At 34.1% G+C, this 22,099-nt stretch overlaps 1 protein-coding gene and 1 long non-coding RNA gene across 2 annotated transcripts; one reads left to right on the forward strand and one right to left on the reverse strand.

Moving 5' to 3' along the window:
- On the reverse strand, positions 1-14,861 carry LOC129256992 (origin recognition complex subunit 4-like). The gene is made up of 9 exons (XM_064096017.1): positions 14,752-14,861; positions 10,387-10,642; positions 9,818-9,908; positions 6,813-6,974; positions 5,795-5,843; positions 4,528-4,676; positions 3,138-3,311; positions 2,224-2,310; positions 1-33 (listed from the first exon to the last, which is right to left on the reverse strand). The coding sequence occupies exons 1-9, from the start codon at positions 14,831-14,833 to the stop codon at positions 1-3; spliced, it is 1,083 nt and encodes a 360-aa protein (XP_063952087.1). The 5' UTR covers positions 14,834-14,861.
- A 4,972-nt stretch (positions 14,862-19,833) lies between these two features.
- LOC135153636 (uncharacterized) lies at positions 19,834-20,998 on the forward strand. Its single transcript, XR_010293114.1, has 2 exons — positions 19,834-19,919; positions 20,829-20,998. It is a non-coding gene; the product is annotated as an uncharacterized LOC135153636 (long non-coding RNA).
- Positions 20,999-22,099: the final 1,101 nt, after the last annotated feature.

Genomic DNA, 22,099 nt, shown 5'->3' on the forward strand with positions numbered 1-22,099 from the left:
TCACTCTGCTATGCAGGTGAGACAAAAATCCACCTGAGAGATACGATTGTGATGTCTATACTATGTTTTCAAGGGTCAGATAATATTTTGGGACTGTTAACAATGATTTGCAATTGTCCATTTTGCCTAAAAATCCCAGATGGCTTCCAAATCATTTAAAATTTAGTTCATAAAATATCCACTTGTGAGGAATAATTGCGGTGTCAACGCTTGAATGCATTGGGGGAAAACCGATGCTATGGCTATGGTTTCAGGGGTAGGTAACAGGCATTTCGCAACAGTTTTACCCCCTTGTATTTTGCACATAATGAAAAGCTGAACATCCTTGTTACTTGTCCTATATTTGCTTATTCATTTCTCACAGGTGGATATGAAGTATGACCGTTTTTTAAGAGATGGGAGTTACATGCCATTTTGGAAGCCCTCTTGGATTTCCATGCAAAATGGACAATTGCATATCATTGAGGAGTCCCAGAATATTGTTTGACCCCTGAAACTATAGACACGAAAATAATATCTCTCACGCAGAAGTATAATTAACTTATGGCCCTTTGTAAGTAATAGCAGCCACTTTAGACTCCATTTTTGGCAGCCATCTTGGATTTTTTGGACATACTGGACCACTGAGTGTCTTTTTATCTTCCTATGTATTATTTGACCCTTTACACCATGGTTTAGACACCAAACTATTATCTCCCAGGCAGATATTAAATGAACTATGCCAATTTCTTTGTAACAACAGCCATTTTAGACTCCATTTTTACCAGCCATCTTCGTTTTTTTTTTACTAACTGGACCACTGGCTGTCCTTTTTACTTGTACGTATGTATTATTTGACCCTTTAAACCATAGTTTAGACACCACAATCATATCTCTCAGGGGGATTTTTAATGATGTCAATTTTTCAGTAACAGTAGTCAACTTAGACTCAATTTTTGGAAGCCATCTTGGATTTTTGGACACACTGGACCACTGCATATCCTTTTACCCTGTCCTAATGGATTATTTGACCCTTCAAACCATGGTTTAGACACCAAAATCATATATCCAGGCAGATATTTTATGTCCATTTATAAGTAATATCAGCCATTTTATACCCCATATTTAGAAGCAATCTTGGATTTTCGACTTACTGGACCACTGGTTGTCCTTTTTACTTGTCCTTATGTATTATTTGACCCTTTAAACCATGATTTAAACACCAAAATATTATCTCCCAGGCAGATTTTAGACGAACTATGTCAATTTTAGACTCCATTTTTACTAGCCGTCTTTCCTTTTTATGTCAATTTTCAGTAACAGCAGTCAATTTAGACTCCATTTTTGGTAGTCATCTTGGTTTTTTGGACCACTGAGTGTATCCTTATGTATTTTTGACCCTTCAAACCATGGTTTAGACGCCAAAATCATATATCCAGGCAGATATTGAATATACTATGTCCATTTGTAAGTAATATACCCCATTTTTTAAAGCAATCTTGGATCTTTGAACATACTTGACCACTGACTGTCCTTGTAACTTGTCCAAATGTACTAATTAAACTTTAAAACCATTGAATAGAAACAAAATTAAATATACTAACATAAGTAATCAATGAATTGTGGATTTGTAGGCTTTGGCGGCCATTTTTAGACGTCATCTTGGATTTTTAGGTATACTGGTCTGCCTATGTTAACTCTAACATGTATCAATGGCTCTTTTTACCCCTTTAAACCATGAAATATGCACAAAAAATTTATGTCTAGGGTGGATAGTGAGTGAGTGTGAATGGCGGCCATTTTGGACGCCATCTTGGATTTCGGAAAAACCTCAAGGAGGATATATGAGGACTTTTAGTATGTTATTCTAGACATATTTTTGGACCTATCTTGAAAAAATCAGCTTGTTACCTGAAATTTCCTTTCTTAAGCCTATTTTCGCCTAATGCTCTTGGCCTAAATCTATAAATACTTTAGCTGTAATTTTATCTTTGTCAAAATCTAATGACCTGATGACTATTTATGTATTATCCTTATGAGCCGGATTCATTGTTTTTAATATTGTATATAGTTGTATTGCTAGCTATCCAGGGTCTTGTGAAAGATCAGCTTTTCTTGAATGAGGTCCCCTAGTGAAATATGAATAAATGAATAATATGAACAAATAACTTGATTCTATTATAGCCATAAAATAAAATAAATCAAAATGAATTCTTCAATTATCATGAACTGATGACCTCTTACCATTAGACTGTATAGACTCCTGATTGATTTATCCAAGCTGTAAGTCTTCTCCAGAATCTCAGTCACAGTGCAATCACCTGTCAGCTCCTGATCAAAACATACCAAATGAACAAATAAATACATTCAAATTGTGTAAACAAAACCTTAAAGGAACAATATACATTCTCTTGAGCAATGTAAATTGAACCTTTCTCCCACTGGGTGATTTCATGCTAGAAAAATCAGCCATTTTCACAACATTTTTCAATCTGCTGTCCAAACAAAAGAGGACCTTCAATTTATTTTATGGTAATGATAAAGTACTTCTGGGTAGTCATGTAAAAAAAATGACCTCCAACAAAAATATGTCGTCCATGGGTGAATTAGAGGTGAAAATGTTGCCTGTCGTACAGGAAATTTCCAAGTCCCGTACAACACACAACATTTTCATCTGTAATTCACCCATAATCAAAATTTTTATTGGTAATCAGTTTTTCACATGACTACCCACTATAACTTTATCATTGACAGGGTTCCAAGCTTTTCAAGAAAACAAAATTCCCTGACTTTTCCCTGATGAAGGCCTATCTAGGCCGGGGTATTTTGGGAGATCAAAGGGGGGGGGGGGGGGGGCTCCCAGGCCCCCCCCCCTTGGGATCTCGGCCGTCGATCGTGCGAAATTGGCATGCAGGCTGTCTGGGGTATATTCTACAAAATTCTGTGTTTATTTATTTCATGTTAATTGCTATTGATTGATTATGCTTATTTACGCGTAATAAGTATGCAAAATCATACTTTTTCTCCCTAAACGAAGCTCCAAATGTTCTAATTTTTGGTGTTATTAGCAAATGTACGTGAAAAAAATTGTGATATCAGATCAATTTCTTATGTATGAGAAAATTTCTGAATAATGGCTTTCTAACATAATCACATACCTTTACATGATTGTTCCACTCCTTGGCAAACATTTTGTCCATAAAATTAGATGGCAGCGTAAGGGTTTCCTTGAAAACATCACAATACTGTTCAAAGGTCAACGTGTTGAAGACATGAATCTGACGATGAGAGAACCGAGACTTCACTCTCTTCTCCAAAAGTTCCACAACATCCTAAACATGGAAACATATTTCAAACATTTTACTAAACATTTTACAACATATAATCTATCAAACATTTATATCTTTGTCTGTTTTCATCTTGAAATAATATAATATACATCAATTAATGTTTAAGAGATTTACCTTCATGGCTCTTGACAAACACCCACTATAGTAATGAAAATTTGATTTAAAAAAAGGTCTTTATAGTTGATATCTATTGACTTAAACCATGATCAATGCCAGAATTCAACTGTATCCTTGCAAGTATTTCAAGCCATTTCTTGCTATGCCAAATTCACAAAGATATACATGTACATTAAAACAAGGTGAATCAGTGTTCTAAATATTGACAGCCAAATGTCATGACTCTTGTGTTATAGTACAGTAGCTTTCGTCACATGCTTTTCTGGTAATAGAAAAACCATGTAATTTTCATCCTGAAGTGGGATAAATAGTAGTAAATCAAGCATTTGTCATATTTGTCATATTTGGTTACCTAATTTTGGCTACCTAATAAATTTGACTATTAATTTTAATTAATAATAATAATATTCCGCATTTATATAGCGCTTAACACATCGGAACGACGTCTCTAGGTGCTTTACAGATATATTATTACCTCAGTCATCGGATCCTTGCATGCCCGCATATAATGTATGCACCTTCTTCACTCCCTGGGGAGCATTCCAACAAGAGTTATAAGACTCAATTGCTAGGCATACTTCAGAGGCTTTCGCATCCTACCAAGTACCCATTAACACCTGGGTGGAGAGTGGCAAATTGTGGGTTTGGCGGTAACTAATTTGTGAATAACTTTAACTGATTGACAATCCCATGAAGTATGTTTGTTTGTCTCTGCAATATATGTGGGATCTTCATGATTTGTCTATGTTGTCTAGTTCATATGAAAAGTTATAAACTGAACTCTAATTATCATGGTTTGAGCAGTTTGGTGAAGAGAGGTAAGAGCAGAGGAAAATACCTAAGAGTTACCAACAAGAAGGTTTATAACATTATATAATTGACCTGTTCAAGATTTGTATTACATTTGGCTCCCACAGTTAGAACACTGATTTAAGATATGGTTTTTAACTGCTTTGTGAATATGGACTAACAACGACACCCAAGGACCTAAATACTAGTAAGTTGAACATACAGCATTAGAGGCAGTTGGCAACTCATATTTGAGCATAGATGATAGTTTGTGAATAATGCCACCACCTACCAGTCTACAGGTAACTCCTATGACTGTGATGGGTGTTTGAGCTGACTGACATACATCAAATAGATTGTAGAGGAGTGTCTGGTTCTTATGATGGGCAAATAAATCAAATTCATCTACTATGAAGAGAATGGACTGGGCACCACTTGAATCTGAAAGGATAAATGGATAATTTCAACTTAAAGAATACAAAACAAGAAATAGGGAAATATTATCAACAAAGTAAGCTTTAAACACCCAGAACGGACCAAAAATTGATATTAGCAAATCACAAACCAATTGAAAGCTTACAACTACATCATGTACTAAACACAGCAATGCAAGCTTCATGCATTTCACCACTTACCAGTTTATATAGATGAGTATTATGCTTAAGAATAGCTCCAATTATCAGGCTTAAAAGGGCTTTCTTGTGCTTTTTTTCTATGTACAAACCTTTGGAATCACAACCCTCTTGCTACATTGTGACATCACATAATTCAGGCCGTTAAGAAGCTCAATTAAGTTTATTGCCGAAACCTATTAATCTTATATTTTTTCAGCAAAATACACAGTTATCAAGCAATAAATATGCATAAAACTACAATGTTGTACTATGTAGCTTCTTTATTTTCTGTTTGTCTGAGTCTTTTAAGGATACACACAATCAGAAGGAACAATTTACAGTCATATACATCATCATTGATAATTTGTTTCGACATTTGCAAGGAAATATTTCAACATTATTCCCCTTGTCAATTTGCCACTCTTGGGACAAATTTATTCAAATGCAAATTTTAGACAGCTGTCTTACAGTCTTACTAATTTTTTCTCATTTCAGCTTGACTGTTTGACACAGATTTCATGCATGGGAGCCAATTTCAAATGTATTTTTTTGTAACTAGTACAAAGGCCATGCCTTTCATATGCTGTTATTAACAACAGATGCAAACAGTTTGTTTGATTCAATAGTAGCTTGTAAATTCCATACATTACTATTGTCATGAAACATGCACAGATTCCATGTTTCAAGAATTCCTCTTAGAACTAGAAACTACCTGCTCCTTCTGACGTAAGAAGTTGGCTTTGAATATTGCAGAAATGAAAAGATGTAGAAGCTTTCTGAAGCCGCGGCTGAATATAAATATGTATTTTTCAAATTAGTCAAACTATGCAGAGTGATAATGAATTAAAGTCCTAACTTTCAAACTAATTCTAATTTAAAAAAATGTTTATTATAACATATTAAAAAAAAAAATGTAAATGCCAGTATATAAGGATAGAATCTCACCCTTCTTTAATGACTCAAGCAGGAATGCCAGGTTTTCAGCAAAGGATCCCTAAGATTAAAACAATAAAATACACATAAAATTTTAAAAAATACATAAATATTCTTTTAAGATGTAGATGAACGAAAATAACACCCCTCCCTCTAATAATAAAAACAATAAAACTCAAGATTAACACAATGTACAATATCCATGTGTATCTTAGTGGAAAGAAAACAATAATACATTACATCTGATACTCATATGTCTCACATATGAGGGAAGCTGGCTCAGTCGGTAAAGCGTCTGCCTGTCGAACCAAAGGTCGTGAGTTCAAGTCAACCCCAGGAGGATGACTGAAGTCTTTGTTGTGTGTAAACGTCTCTCCCCTGTTCCATAGACGCAGGCTATATTAAAGTGGAAAACACTCCATACCTCTGATAGGACATTAAAATGGAGGCCCCGTGTAGAGGTGAGTAACCACCTTTGCATGTTAAGAACACACTGCACTATTACTAGAAGAGTTTGGGAAAACCCCTGAGTAGTGGTCCACCTGCACTCCCCCAATCTGTTCTATCAGGAGAGACCTACGGGTCATAGTGATTCAGTTCGCTTTTCGCCTTTCAGGCACAGGTGATGCCAAACAAATAATAATAATAACATAATAATAAAGTCAGTGTTATTTCAAATAAAAATGCCCATCACAGATGTTAATAAAAACATTGTAATATCATTTCTCTTTCAATTCATCACATTTCCAGAACTTGGAAAAGGTTTTCCATTATTTACTATAGCATATCCAATACTACTACTACTACTAACAACAAAACTGAAAAAATTATACAAATAATAATATCAATAACAATAATAATAATGATAATGATGATGATAATAATAATAATAATAATAATAATAATAAAGCAATTTAAGAAGCTATTTAAAGATTACAAACGTCGACAAAGAACAGACATTGACCTTAAATGCTAGTTGGATTGAAGCAAAGTAGTAAAGAAACACAACCCATTTCTTCTTAGAACTCACAAAGACTTTGTCCTCAGCAACATTCTCCAGTTTGAGTTGTCTTGTAATCTCCTGGATAGCAATCCTATCATCAGTTTGTAGAAGACCATTCAGATGAACCTGAAGCAGATTGTTGTAGACCTTACGGTCCTTCATTACTTCAGCCACGACATGTTTCAGCAACTAGAAAATGAAGACAAGTTAATAAGATTAATGGATCTGAAGCAGTTAGCTATACATGTAAATCTTACAGTTCTTCATCTAGCCAGGACATGTTCCAGCTACTAGGAAAGAGAGACATGTCAATAAGATAAATGGATCTGAAACATATTGGACGAGACCTTACAGTCCTTCATTCCTTCAGCAGGACATGTTTCAGCAGCCAGGAAACAAATGGATCTGAAGTAGATTGGTGGAGACCTTACGGTCCTTCATTACTTCGACCAGGACATGTTCCAGCAACTAGGAAATAAAGACAAGTCAATAAGATCAATGGATCTGAAGCATATTGGACAAGACCTTTATTTTACAGTCCTTCATTCCTTCAGCAGGACATGTTTCAGCAGCCAGGAAACAAATGGATCTGAAGTAGATTGGTGGAGACCTTAAGGTCCTTCATTACTTCGGCCACGACATGTTTCAGCAACTAGGAAACAAAGACATGTTTAATAGTACAGATCAATGGATCTGAAGCAGATTGATAAAGATGTTATGATTATTTAGTTTTTCAGCCAGAACATGATTAAGCAGCTAGGAAACAAAGACTTTGTTCTCATCTGCTTTCTTAAACCAGTTTAGTGGAAAACACTTTTAACATGTAATGAAGTGATCTTCAAAGGTATTCTAAACCAGTTTGGAAGTGGTTGCTACAAGGAATATTAACACCAAAAATTAGCATTCCAAGAGCTTATTTAGTGAATAAGAGTGAAAATTATTTATGCATAGATTAGCATCATTAATTTATATTAAAAAAAACTGATTATTTCAGAAAAATACAACACTGTAGAGTTCTTTTCCCGCTTTGTTCGATTAGAGTAAAATACAGTGGACTGCCAACTTTGAATTAAGTCAATTTTCATTCACAATGTACACAAAGTGCATTAACTCTATTGTCTATGAAGACACATGTGCAGTAGTGATAAGTGGATTGTGGGGGCTCTTTCATAAACAGTATAGTGTGGCCAAATTCATGCTTATGTGTTATGTTAGTTAAATTACAAGTCCACCCCAACAAAAATTGGATTTTAATAAAAAGAGAAAAATCCAACAAGCATAACTGAAAATTTCATCAAAATCTGATGTAAAGTAAGAAAGTTATTACATTTTAAAATTTCGCTTAATTTTACAACAGTTATAATGCACATCCTGGTCGGTATGCAAATGAGGAGACTGATGACATCATCCACTCACTATTTCTTTTGTAGTTAATTATATGAAATATTTTCAACTCATTGTCAAGTAAAACAATGATTAATTCATTAATGCAATTACCAATTAATACTACATGGTTCAGTCAAGTTGGTCCTTATTGTCAAATCTGTAAAAATGAAATATTGTATAATTCAAACAATAAACAAGTGGAACACCTCTGGCAGTCTCGCCTGCATTATGCAATTCGATATAGCAGCAGTGCTGCATTTGAAAACAGTTATTATGAATAATTATTCACAGAAAAAAACACTATTATGATGATAAAATATGTCCATTGACCCAAAATGACCTTTGACCATGATCATGTGACCTAAGACATGTGCAAAACAATCATTCATACTTGATTACCCTTATGTCGATGTTTCATGAGCTAGATCCATAAACTTTCTAAATTATGATGCCAATTCCACACATACTCCCAACACGGCCTGTATTTTGGTGTCATCTACCTACACACCAAACATTTTTAATATCTGGTGAATATATCCAAAGTTATCATGCAGAAACCAACTCGCATATATAATGAGCTGTGACCTTTGACCTGCGGACACCGAATTCAAATTTAGCCTGTATTTTGGTGTCATCTACCTACACACCCAATTTTTTTTTAATCTGTTGAATATTTCATAAGTTATCATGCGGAAACCAACTTGCATATTTAATGAGCTGTGACCTTTGACCTGTGGACTCCGAATTCGAACAGAGCCTGTATTATGGTGTCATCTACCTACACACCCATTTTTTTTTTATAAATCTGTTGAATATTTCATGTCATGCGGAAACTGAGCTGTGACCTTTGACCTTTTAACTGAGGACTCCAAATTCAAATTTAGCCTGTATTGTGGTGTCATCTACCTACACACCCAATTAAAAAAAAAATCTGTTGAATATTCATCAGTTATCAAGCAGAAATCAACTCGCATATTTAATGAGCTGTGACCTTTGACCTGCGGACTCCAAATTCAAACTTAGCCTTATTTTGGTGTCATCTACCTACACACCAATAATTTTCAAAATCCATTAAATATTTTTCGAGTTATTGCCCGGAAACCAAGTGGGGGACAAACGGACGGACGGGCAACGCTTAATGCCCCCTCCAGACTTTGTCTGCAGGGCATAACAAAAGAAATAGTGAGTGAGAGATATCATCATCTGTCTCATTTGCACGCCACTGAGTTGTGCATATCACTGTTTTGTGAAAAACAAGTGAAAATTTAAAATGTCATAACTTTCTTATTTCATATCTGATTTTGATGAAATTTTCAGTGTTGATCTAGTTTGATTTTTCTCTATTCATTCAAATCAACAATTTTCTGGGGTGGAATTGACCTTTAAGTGTACATCTTCTACACATGATCTGATCTAATGTGGTGATGCGTTATATACCACACGTAACCAAGAATGAAGTGTGATATTAAAACACACTTGACTCTTTGTGAAACAAACCCTGGTACATGTATCATGCTAAAATGTTCTAGAAACAAACGACTACTGTTTACCTTAATAGCATTTGGCTACCCAAAATTGTACCACTGAGCAAAACTTTGGTTTCCCTAAGTATACTACTGTGGATCAAGAATCTCTTCAATGCTTACCATTGACTTTCCACTTCCACGAGGACCTATGACCAATGCAGAGTTGCTTTCCCCTTGGGTCGCACATCGCTCTATGATATTCAACAGATGCCTGTAGAGAAACACAGTCAAGACTTATTTGAATGGTATCAAACATTTTATAATTATGCATGGGAAATAAACCATATTGAACCATATTTTTATTCTTCATAAGAAGTTGGACTTTTAAAAGAAAAATCAGAGACTCAGAGTTTAAAAGGATTTCACACTAAAAAGAGCAGACTGATCAAGTTTTAATGAAGTTACGTGTGTCTTAAGCTATGGATTTTGCAATAAGAAATTTTTAATGTAACTACCCGAGGGTAAAAAAAACAATATTAAAACGGTATAGCTGGAGGCTGCAAATCTGTGCTAACATTTTTTCCCTAAGCATTAGAGTTGTAGAAGCTAACAGGACCAAAACTAGGGCATGAATTTCTAAACATATCAATCATCGGCCTATTGAATTCTTCATGATTTCCACATATTCATACTAAGAAAAATGGCAAATTCATCTTTGATAGGAGAGCTACCCAGTAGTCCCTTCTTACTTTCTCTGGTCCTGTAGGTTGGGTAGACTGCTTGGAAGTTCAGAACCACAAACTCTGCTTCGTAGGATTCTTTGTACCTCACAGTAAACTTCATCTTCAGCTCCTAACAAGGATGTCGATGGATTTGATTTGTTGCTTGAAATACTCTTCCTACTCTTGCTCTTTAATGGCATCTTGTAGATAAAAAATGAGCTCAGCACTTGAAGGCTTGTACTTGGATCTATATTCACTTCAAGTGTTAAGTACAGATTACCACCTGTAGGAATGAAAATTGAGATATCTCATCTAGATAGATAGAGCCATGAGCATAATTATACTTTTTGTATATAATCAGTTACACAATACAATTATTTCAAAAACTTTTTTTCATGTTTGCAAAACTAAATGTATTACATTCAGTTCATATCATAACTTCAATAATAATTTGGACAATAAAATTGCTGCAATACAAAATAACTTCACTACCAAGTTAAATTGCAACTCTGCAATTAGGTGATATTCTTAAATGAAGTTTGTGTTGCAGCATGTGACACTCTCTAATCTCTATGCATAAAGAAATCTTATAAAAAACAATAGGGCACAATTAGCACAAGATTACAGCAAATCAAGAAAATTACCCAGCATTAACAAAAGAACTTACCACAAAGAAAAAAAATATGCTGAAGATCTAGTAATCTGATGGGTGAAGAAATTTCCTACATTTTTAGTGTATAGAAAGCCTAATATCCTAGAAAACAAGGATGATCCATTTGCAGACCGGCGCCCCTACTGCTAATGTGAAGTTAGAACTTAGAATACTTTGGGCTTGGATCTCGTGATTCCACAAAGTCCTCAGCAATACAAAAAATGTTCAGTAGGTCTAGATGAATCAATGATTTTTTTAGTGTGTGTTGTCAGTTCCTATAGATTTTCAAATGTAATGTGCTTGAGTTTTCTATCCTTCCTGACATATACCTGGTGCACTGATCTAAATATTACCTGGATGGGCAGTGAAGCGTCACAGACTAAAACCATCGCCTGCCATCTTAGGACCATAAACACAGCAAACAACTTTACCTGTTTGTTTTGCACATAGTGGACAGGATTGTAATGCCTTTTCCCATGTTTTAGCATCGCAGAAAAAACTTATCATTTTAACAAGGCTAATACCCCTTCTCTATACATGACCATCTTTAATTCTTAGAGTTCTTTGCTCCCTTCTTTCATTTACCCTGCTCTTCAATTTGATATTCTATTAATTCCTTCCCTCTTCTCTTTACTCTTTTCTTTTCTAAATCCTCTATTCATCTTGTTGTTTGTGTGGATATCCCTACGTCCCAGCTGATCTTTTACGTGTTCACAATTATTCAGTTTTAATTTCATGCAAATTGATGTAAACGATGGTTGAAATATAGCTTTTACATCATGTTCCATATTAATTTTGGTTTCCTCTCCATAAAATGGTAAATTTGGCCTACACTTGCTATTATGATTATTTTCACAACACAGATGAAAACACAATGATTTTCTATAATTACTAGATTAGCTGATATTTCTAAGACTAAGTATCTGATTGCTATCATTTTACCATTTGGCCCTATTACTTAAAATTTGTGCTATTTTCATTATTTTCAAATATCATTACATTTAGGCGTATTACCAACTGTTTCATAAAACAGCATGCATTCCCAATTCTATCAGCCGATATGTCGCATGCTTGGGTCTAGTTGGGAGAGTGCCATATTTGGAAGGATGCTGAATTTCCCGCCATGGGGAAAACCCGCGGAGGCCATTGCAGATGTTCTTGCGATAGATCGAACATGTGCGATCTCGGCAGAAATATTTCTGGCGGAATCAGAAATGATTTACATGATTTAGGGCTAGATCTTTAAGAATTAAAGTAGAAATCTCGGGGGCGAAAGTTTGAGGTTTTTTGGCGGTACACGATGTAGATGAATGCAATGGAATCCCTGGATTCATAGAGTAAGCATATGTTAGTAAATGATTTTTACTCTCTAGAAGCCTCCTGGCTAGGCCAGTGCAGGTCCCTCTATTTCCTAGGGAAATCCATCTTAGTTTATATATGTCTCTTATACATATATGGCCGGTGGTTCAAGACTCCATGATGAAGAAGTATATGTCAAAATATAAAAAAAACATCATCATGGAGTCCTCAAGACTAGATCTAGACCTAACTAGGCACTTCAGGTGAAAATAAGGAAAGGCTGTTCCATCATGTTTTTATGCTCACAATGAGGCTCAATCAATATCTACGATTCACAAAACTGTTTGAATTTTCAAATTCCGACTTCTAGAAGTCGAGTTATTGTCATCTTTGTGATACAAAAACTGGGCTTTTTGTGGACAAGACGATTGCGCAATCTTATTATTCTCTTTGTTTTGGGAATGGCACACTTTCTACTACATAGCTTATGGGGAATTTACAAGCTCTTTATTTCAATCTTTTGAAAGCTTTTTTGCAATGATTTTGACTACCCCCGGACGATAACCCCCCCCCCCCCCCCGGACAACTACACTGTACCCCTATCCAAAAATCTACACCTAACCCTATTTCGGGGTAATTGTCCTGTTGTAGGTTTGTGCACAGGGTAAACATGACTTGATATGGATTTCTTTTGCTTGAACATTAGAAATTAAATTTTCAATGAATATAATTCGAAATAAAAGAAAGAGAATCAACAACATAATCTCAGAATTTTTAGAAAAAAAGAATAAAGAAAGATTTATTTCAATCTTTGTGCTTTCCCTCCTTTATTTTGTATTATACATTGTTGTCATTTGTGTTATTTTATCTTTGTTTACTTGTATTGTGAGGGGTCAATTTTAATAAGCCATCATTTGTGCTTTGTATGATCCCCACTAAACTAATATGTATTGAAAATTGTATTGATTTGTATATATTGTTGCTTTTTAAAGTGGAAATAAATTGAATTGAATTGTATATTATGATTATTATTTTTATTGTGGTCTCAATAATATAATTAATATTATTATTGTCTCATTATCATTGTTTCATTATTGTTGTCAAAATTAATGTTGTAATTATAATCATAATTACAACATTATTATCATTACAATAATTATTGTTGTCTCATTAATATCGTCTCAATAATTATTACAATTATAATTACTATCATAATTGTTATCATTATAATTATTTTATAATAATTATAAGGCCAACATAATAATTATTTTTATAATAATGATTATTGATGTCTTGTTAATATTATTGTCTCAATAATTATTACAATTATAATTACTATCATAATTATAATTGTTATCATTATAATTACTTTATAATAATTATTATTATTACAATAATAATAAATATTATTATTGCAATATTAATATTTATTAAATATAGTAATATCTATTCAAGAATATTTTAAATATTATTGTAATAATAATTATCATTGTCTCAATTATTATTACAATTATAATTGTTATCATAATCATTTTCTAATATTATTATTATTGCAATAATAATAATTGTCTCAATAATTATTAGGCCTATAATTATAATTATTATAATCATTTTTATAGTAATTATTATTATTGATGTCTCATTAATATTATTGTCTCAATAATTATTACAATTATTATAATTATAATTGTTTTCATTATAATATTTTATAATAATATTTATTGCAATTATTATTATTGTTGTCTCAATTAGGCCTATAATTATAATTGTTATAATTATTTTTATAATGATAATTATCAAAATAATAATCATTTTTATGGTTTTAATAATTTCATTATTATTGTCTCATTATTATTTTGTCTCATCATTTCATATCTTCAAAATAGTAATTAACACCATAACAAGGTCCATAATCAGATATCAAATTCATGAAACATATCTCATACTTGTAGACCTATTTCTAAATCAAATTCGTGAAAGGAGCTTTTTGTGCCATTCAAAAATACGACTTCCATTAACAATACCATATTCTAGACATTCAGACAAAAAAAAATCAACAAAAAATCAATTATCAAACAAAATTCTTGAAGTTTACTTGCAGTTTTGTTCTTAATACTTATTTCGCAAATTCTACAAAATAATTTTCAAAATAACAATTTAAATTTCATAATTAACAGAGCTCAAATCGTAATAAAAAAAAATACAACGGCTGAAACATACTGTGTCTGAATACCCAGACTAATCTCGAGCCCATCGCAGCGGGGATGACGTCACTCACAGCTGTTCGTATACGCTCAAAACAATCCTGCTCAATCAGTTGAGTCAGATTCACAAACACCTCACAACACTCAAAATTGAAGTTCATTTGCGCTGGCTCTTTACGAACCAAATTCAATTCAGCTTTCACAAAGTGTTCTCAAATATTCAATTACATTACTTACCGAGTTTACATAAGATCCGATGTTTACGAGAAGGCGGTTTCAAGCAAAGAAGAATTAATACCTTAAAATTAGGTCCTGCCATCTCACTACGGAAAGTGAAACTCTGTGTTGTTTATTTCCGATATTTGCCGAATGTGTACGAAGCAACCACGAGAATGTTTTACCAATCGAAATCAGCGGAATAAAGGTAGAAACTGACTCTGTTTTAATCGAGCAATTCCGAATGCAACTGTAGCACTCGGCCGAAGTGCCGAGCGAACTGTGTGTGTTAGACATGCGCTCGTCATTCCAATGCAAAAATCTATGTCTAGCTGATTTGTCCTAGTCTTGAGGACGCCATGATGATGACTTTTATTAAAATCCTGACATATACTTCTTCATCATTGGCGTCTTGAATCGCGTCTCATAGAACTAAAGGAGAACCATGTAAACACGGATGGATTTCCCTAGGAAATGTTCTCAAATATTCAATTTCATTACTTTACATAAGAGTTTACATAAGATCCGATGTTTACGAGAAGGCGGTTTCGAGCAAAGAAGAATTAATACCTTAGGAAATCCATCTTTTAAGACAAAAATCATGTAAAGTTTATGAATTTTATTGATTTTTACACCTTCCTACGCCTAATGCGTAGGAAGGTTAAAACTAAAAATTATTATTTCACAAATACTAAAATTTATTACGTGATTATAAATAATTAGTATAATACTAATAATTATTCATAATCACGTAATAAATTTTAGTATTTGTGATATAATAATTTTTATCTATAAATTGTTCTTCAAAACGGCATTGCTAATCGGAAGTACGTCATACATAAGCAGTAGAGGCGCACGTCCAATATTGGAGACTGTCTCCAATGTGGGAGATTATCTCCAATATCAGAGACTTTTGTAAAGAATTTGGGTATCCAATTTCAGAGACAGTCTCCAGTTTTGGAGTCCAATTTCCTTTGTTTACATTTGCTGCAAAAGGATTACCTTGGCGGCAAATAATAATGTGATAAGCAGATTCCTCATGAAAAATTACCCCTTTTCACCGTCTACTTTAAATATTCACCGTCTACTTTTGTTTTGATAAGGATTTTTGTTGTCAATCACACACAAAACCTCTGTTGAGTGAGACAAAATTTTGGGTGGAAAAAAATCAAAAAATTTTGTTGGTGTTGTTTCTTTTGTCCTTTTGCAAAGCAAGTCTCCAATGTGGGAGATTGTCTCCCCTATTGGAGAGAGTCTCCCATATTGGCCGTGCGCCTCTACTGATAAGCGGTTCAAGGGTCGACGTAGACAGCTGGCAGCCGTCTGTTTCGAGGAGTTTTTAAACTTTTTTTTAATTTTAATTTCTCCTCGTACACAGACGGCTCGCTAGCGTGCAGCCACCATTAGGGGACTTGCAATGCAAAATCCCCCCGTCGGGGCTCTTCAATTTTTGTCTTTAATGAATAAAAATTTTGAAAATTAACGCGACCAAAATGCAAATTAATATTCCCTCTTGGCATTAATTGCCAAAAAACAGAGAAAAATCAAGTTAAAAGGAACAAAAACAGTGACTTACCTCGGCTGTCGCGCAAATTCACTTCCCCGTTTTATCCGATCTTAAGTACATAAACATATTAATAATTATTGCCATTGAGTCCCCTGTACAGATCGCGCTAGAACTTCGGTCTCTGTATTTGGTGAGTGAAGCCAACGGAGTTCAGCTGAACAACCAACATAACAGAGACCGAAGCTTTTGGTCTAGGGTCGACGCTATTGTATTTGCGTTGTTTACATGTGGATCGAGGGGTCTACGCGGCATCAGTTAGTTAAGAAACCTTCATTTTTTAAACATTCTTATCTATCATTTTTTAAAACCTTCCTACGCATTAGGCGTAGCCGTAGGAAGGTGTAAATATCAATGAAATTCATAAAATTTATGTGATTTTTGTCTTAAGAGATGGATTTCCTAGGGAAATCCACTCTAGGCGACACCGCAATACTTACCCGTGTTAATAAAGTGGGACTCCGCTCACGCGCGTTTGGGCCTCCCTAGCTTAGAACTAAGCACTAATATCACCTTAAAAACTAAATCTACAAGGTATGTGTAATCTATTTAGTAATTTGATAATGTTTAAACGGTACTCACCAGTTCGTTTGATGTATTTTCTCCAGAATTCCCACGGATTTGTCCCAAATCTTGCGACAAACCACGTCGCGGTAGACAGCTGTACATTTTTTTTTATTTATAAATAAAGCGCCCCTTACGATTGTTGTTAACAACGCGGCCAAATCGTTAGGTTTTTTGCACTGTGTCCAAGGCTTTTTTATTTTGTTTGATTTTTTATTTTTTAATAAATATTTTGTTCAATAGCGATTTTTACGTCAAATATTAAATTTATATCACAAAATATTTTTTAATTGTAGAAATATACATAATATTATGCAATAATTTATTCTATATATATTTTATAATAAAATTTATAATTGTTGCGGTCTTTAAAAAAGGATAGTCGATTGATCAGGTGATGACCACACGTATCACGTGATCTGAAAATCAGCTTCATACCGCTTTGATCGCACTCGACGGTGACCGGACTGACTGCCAAAAAAAGATCGAAAAATGACTCAAATGTAAGTTTCCCTTTATTTTATTAAATTCAAATTAGGAATAGGAATATATTTAATGGGCAATCTTTTAATAAATGATAAACAAACGAGGACAAAACTCATATTTTGGGAGTAATATCATACTTGGGTGCAGGAAACAGTACGGTTAGAAATAGAAGTTCTAACCTGTTTTTAACGCATTGTCGCCTATGAGGTCCATACATGCTAATGTTTGGACCTCATTGCCTTGGTACTAGGACTAGGAGTGGGGAAATCCATGATCTAGGCCTATGTTTACATGCATGCATGGTTCTCCTTAGACAGCTGGCAGCCGTCTGTTTCGAGGAGTTTTTTAACATTTTTATATTTTTTTTAATTTCTCCTCGTACACAGACGGCTCGCTATCGTGCAGCCACCATTAGGGGACTTGCAATGCAAAATCCCCCCGTCGGGGCTCTTCAATTTTTGTCTTTAATGAATACAATTTTTGAAAATTAACGCAACCAAAATGCAAATTAATATTCCCTCTTGGCATTAATTGCCAAAAAACAGAGAAAAATCAAGTTAAAAGGAACAAAAACAGTGACTTACCTCGGCTGTCGCGCAAATTCACTTCCCCGTTTTATCCGCTCTTAAGTACATAAACATATGGCCATTGAGTCCCCTGTACAGATCGCGCTAGAACTTCGGTCTCTGTATTTGGTGAGTGAAGCCAACGGAGTTCAGCTGAACAACCAACATAATAGAGACCGAAGCTTTTGGTCTAGGTTCTCCTTTAGTTCTATGACTTTTATGAGAGACGATTCAAGACGCCAATGATGAAGAAGTATATATCAGGATTTTAATAAAAATCATCATCATGGCGTCCTCAAGACTAGATTTGTCCGCCCGATCACTCGCGCGAGCAAGTGAACAGGTGAAGTGCCTGATCTAACGACTTTTTAACGTCGACTATCACTTTGTACCGCACAAAAATGAGCGTGTGGGACCGTTATAAAACATGAGAAAAATAGTCTAAGTTTACTTCACTGTGAAGTCCTTTATAAGTTAATAATAATCCATATGATGGCATTATATTCGCTAAATAGTGTAATTAGACACAATGTTAGGCCTAAAACTACAGGATGCAAGTACAACCACAGACACAGTTCTTTACCTTTTTATACCGTACCTTTAAATCTTGCTTCTTCTTCTTCTTATGTTTGTTTGAGTGGCGATTAGTCATATTTGACTATTGTCGCCATTGACATTATTAATAAAAAATCTCACTTCTCACATAATAATATTATTACCAATATGATGTATACATATATAAAATATTTTTTTTGTATCCTTCTGATATGAAAGAGGATAATTATGATATGTACAAAAGTTTGCAGTAACTCTTGTCAAAATGGCATATAAACAAAACTTCACCAAAAACAAACCGCTATCTTCAGCTCAGTTCCAACTAGTTGCGCTTGCCCTGCCCTTTCAAAGATGCAATCATACCGGTCAGCACGGTACATTGTGCCGATTTTTCGGACATAAATGCCTAGGTCACCCATGCATAGACGAGGGGGCGCTAGTGTACCTGTGCTTACAGATGGGTTAAACATTAAAATAATTTGTTTCTTTTTTTTAAACAACAACAACAACAAGGCGAAAACACTTGTGGGCTTTGTTAGTTATATGTGCAGAATATATCATATTGTATATATTATATCATACATTATTATGTATATATATATATTTTTTCTTCTTTTCACATTAGACTTGTACAAACATATCCATTCATATTTCTTATAGACAATACAATATTAAAATAGTACATCACTCCTTACTAAAACGTTTCGTTCTTGAAACGAAACGTAAAAATGCTTTTTGTATCCCTGGGTCATCTTTTTTTAAATACTCCATTATTTGTCCTGGCTGTGATTCATTCAATTCTACAAGGAGCATTGATCTTTCAATTATATATTTTGGACAATGTAAAAGATAATGTCTGACAGTTTCTACCTCAGGACATCTATCACAAAACCCTGTTGGATGGATCCCTAATCTTAGTAGATCTTGGTTAAGACCAGCGACTCCAAAACGGAGACGATGGAGTACAGTTTCCTGTCTTCCTAGATTACATTTATATGTGGATAGCACTGATGGTTGCAATTCTTTCAGTGCTGAGTTAGTTTTATTCCATCTTTCTTGCCAAATTATCTTACAACTTTTTGAAATAAGTTGCATAATTTCTGATAATGTTATTTGATTATGAATTTCTATTTTGTTTGATAAAGCTTTTTTTGCGCAGGAGTCTGCTATTTCATTTCCTTTTATTCCACAGTGACCAGGGATCCACTCCAGGTATACCTCTATACCTTTATATTTGAGTCTTGTACTAATAGTTAGAATTTCTGTAATGATAGGATCGTCTTTCCGATTCTGTAAAGATAAAAGTGCACTTAATGAATCACTGAAAATAACAACACCTGTATATATATCTAAATATTCTATCCATTCCAGTGCGAGAACAATCGCAATTAATTCAGCCCTATAGGAGGACGTGAAATTCGATAGTCTTTTGCCTTGGTAACAGGAAAAATAAGGTACATAAAAAGCAGCTGAGCTAATCCCCTTTTCAGGGGCTTTGGATCCATCAGTGTATATATGGAGTTGGTGTGACCATTTTGTATGTATCAATTCCAAACTCAATTGTTGTAATTGTATTGGATGATCCGATTTCTTGATTTGTGAACTCAATTCAGTAGATACAACTGGTGGACAAAATAACCAAGGTGGAAAGGATGGAGAAATAATATTTTCGATACTAATTTCTTTTCCTATCTTGGATTGGAGCCTGTAACCAAACGGTTTACTAACATTCTTACCTTTAAGATAATCGAACTGCCAGCATGGTTTGATTCGTGTTATTAATGGGTGATTATTATGTCTTTCTATATTTTGTCTATACTTGCTTGATAACATTTGCCTTCTTAAATCTAAAGGGGGTTCTCCCATTTCCACCTGCAGTGAAACTAACGATGTTAATGGCAGCCCACCAGCACATATTCTGAGTGCCTGATATTGCACCGAGTCTAACAATTTTTTTGTAGTTACTGGAGCACTATCATAAGCTTGACAACCATAATCAAAAATTGATCTAATAATTGCCCTGTAAACCATAAGTAAGGACTTAGATGAACTTCCCCATTTAGTTCCTGTTAAACTTCGCAATATATTTAATTTCCTTTTACTTCTTGAAACTACGTTCTCTATATGGGGATGCCAAGACAATTTACTATCAAATATCATTCCAAGGAAACGGTGATTATTTTTATAAGTGAGTATACTCCCTTCAAACTTGATTGTTGGAGGGGTAACGTTTGAAAGCTTAGTAAAAAATACCGGAACAGTCTTCTCAATAGAAAAATTGAAGCCCCAGTCTTTAAACCAGGTACATAATACATCTAGATAAGTTTGTATCCTTAATCTAATATTCTCTACATTTTTTCCAGAAAACCATACTGCACAATCATCAGCATATATGGATAATGTCACTTCAGGATCAATTGGAATATCTCTCATCATGACATTATATAGAAGGGGACTCAGAACACTCCCCTGGGGGAGTCCGTTATGGATTTGAAATGTTCTGGATTCAGTATTTGTAACTCTTACCTGAAAGGTACGTTCTGTTAGATAATTTTCTAAAAAATGTAACATTTTTCCTCCTATACCACATTGAGTGAGTTTGTACAGTAATCCATCAATCCAAAGACTGTCATAAGCCTTTTCGACATCCAAAAATACTGCAAGAGTGTGCTCACTGCAATTGATAGATTTTTGAATGTCATTTTCTAATAAAACAATATTGTCAGTAGTACTACGACCTTTTCTAAAACCACTGATGAAATTAGGCAATAAGTTATTTTTATCCATGTACCATTGCAATCTGTCTTTTATCATACGCTCTATAACTTTGGCAAAACAAGATGTAAGTGATATTGGTCTATAGGAGATAACATTTTTTGAGTCCTTACCAGATTTCAAGATTGGTACTAAAATTGAGTGTTTTAGAGAACTCGGGATATCCCCGGATTCCCATATTCTATTAATAATGGTCAACATAATTTCTTTTGTGCTTTTTGGCATATTTTCGTATACAATGTATGGAATATTATCTTTTCCTGGAGCAGCAAATTTACTAGATATAACTGCTTTCTCAAATTCATTCATCGAGAAAGGTTCATTAATAACATGTTCATTTTGGTAGAAAGAATTTTGTACTTCCTTGGTTAATGTTTTATTGGAATCTTTATTTTTTTGTCCTAAGGATTGGAAATAAGTTCCAAAAATCTCTACTCTCTCTGTTAAGGACGTAATGGCTTTACCTTTCTCAATCAAAATAGGCATATTTTGTGATTTTTTGACAGGTACACCATTTAAACGTTTTATACATGACCATATCTTTGTCTCTGGCATGAATCTGTCTAGTCTTCTGCAAAAAGCTTGCCAATATTCTCTTTCCGCTTTCCGGAGAACTCGTTGGGCTTCTGCCTTCTTTTTTTTGTATTCGTTAATTCTATCAAGTGTGATTTTTCTTGATAGGTGGTTTCTTATTCTATTTCTTTCTTTAATCTTTTCAGTACATTCCTTGTTCCACCATGGGACAGGATTTTTCCCCGTCTTTCTTTTTTTCGGGACTGCTTCATGAATACATTCCTTCAAGCGTTCCATAAATGAATAAAAAATGTTCTTAATACCATCTTCAGATTTAATTATTTCA

The sequence above is a fragment of the Lytechinus pictus genome, chromosome 3 (assembly GCF_037042905.1).
Source record: "Lytechinus pictus isolate F3 Inbred chromosome 3, Lp3.0, whole genome shotgun sequence".
In the NCBI taxonomy this organism is placed as follows: domain Eukaryota; kingdom Metazoa; phylum Echinodermata; class Echinoidea; order Temnopleuroida; family Toxopneustidae; genus Lytechinus; species Lytechinus pictus.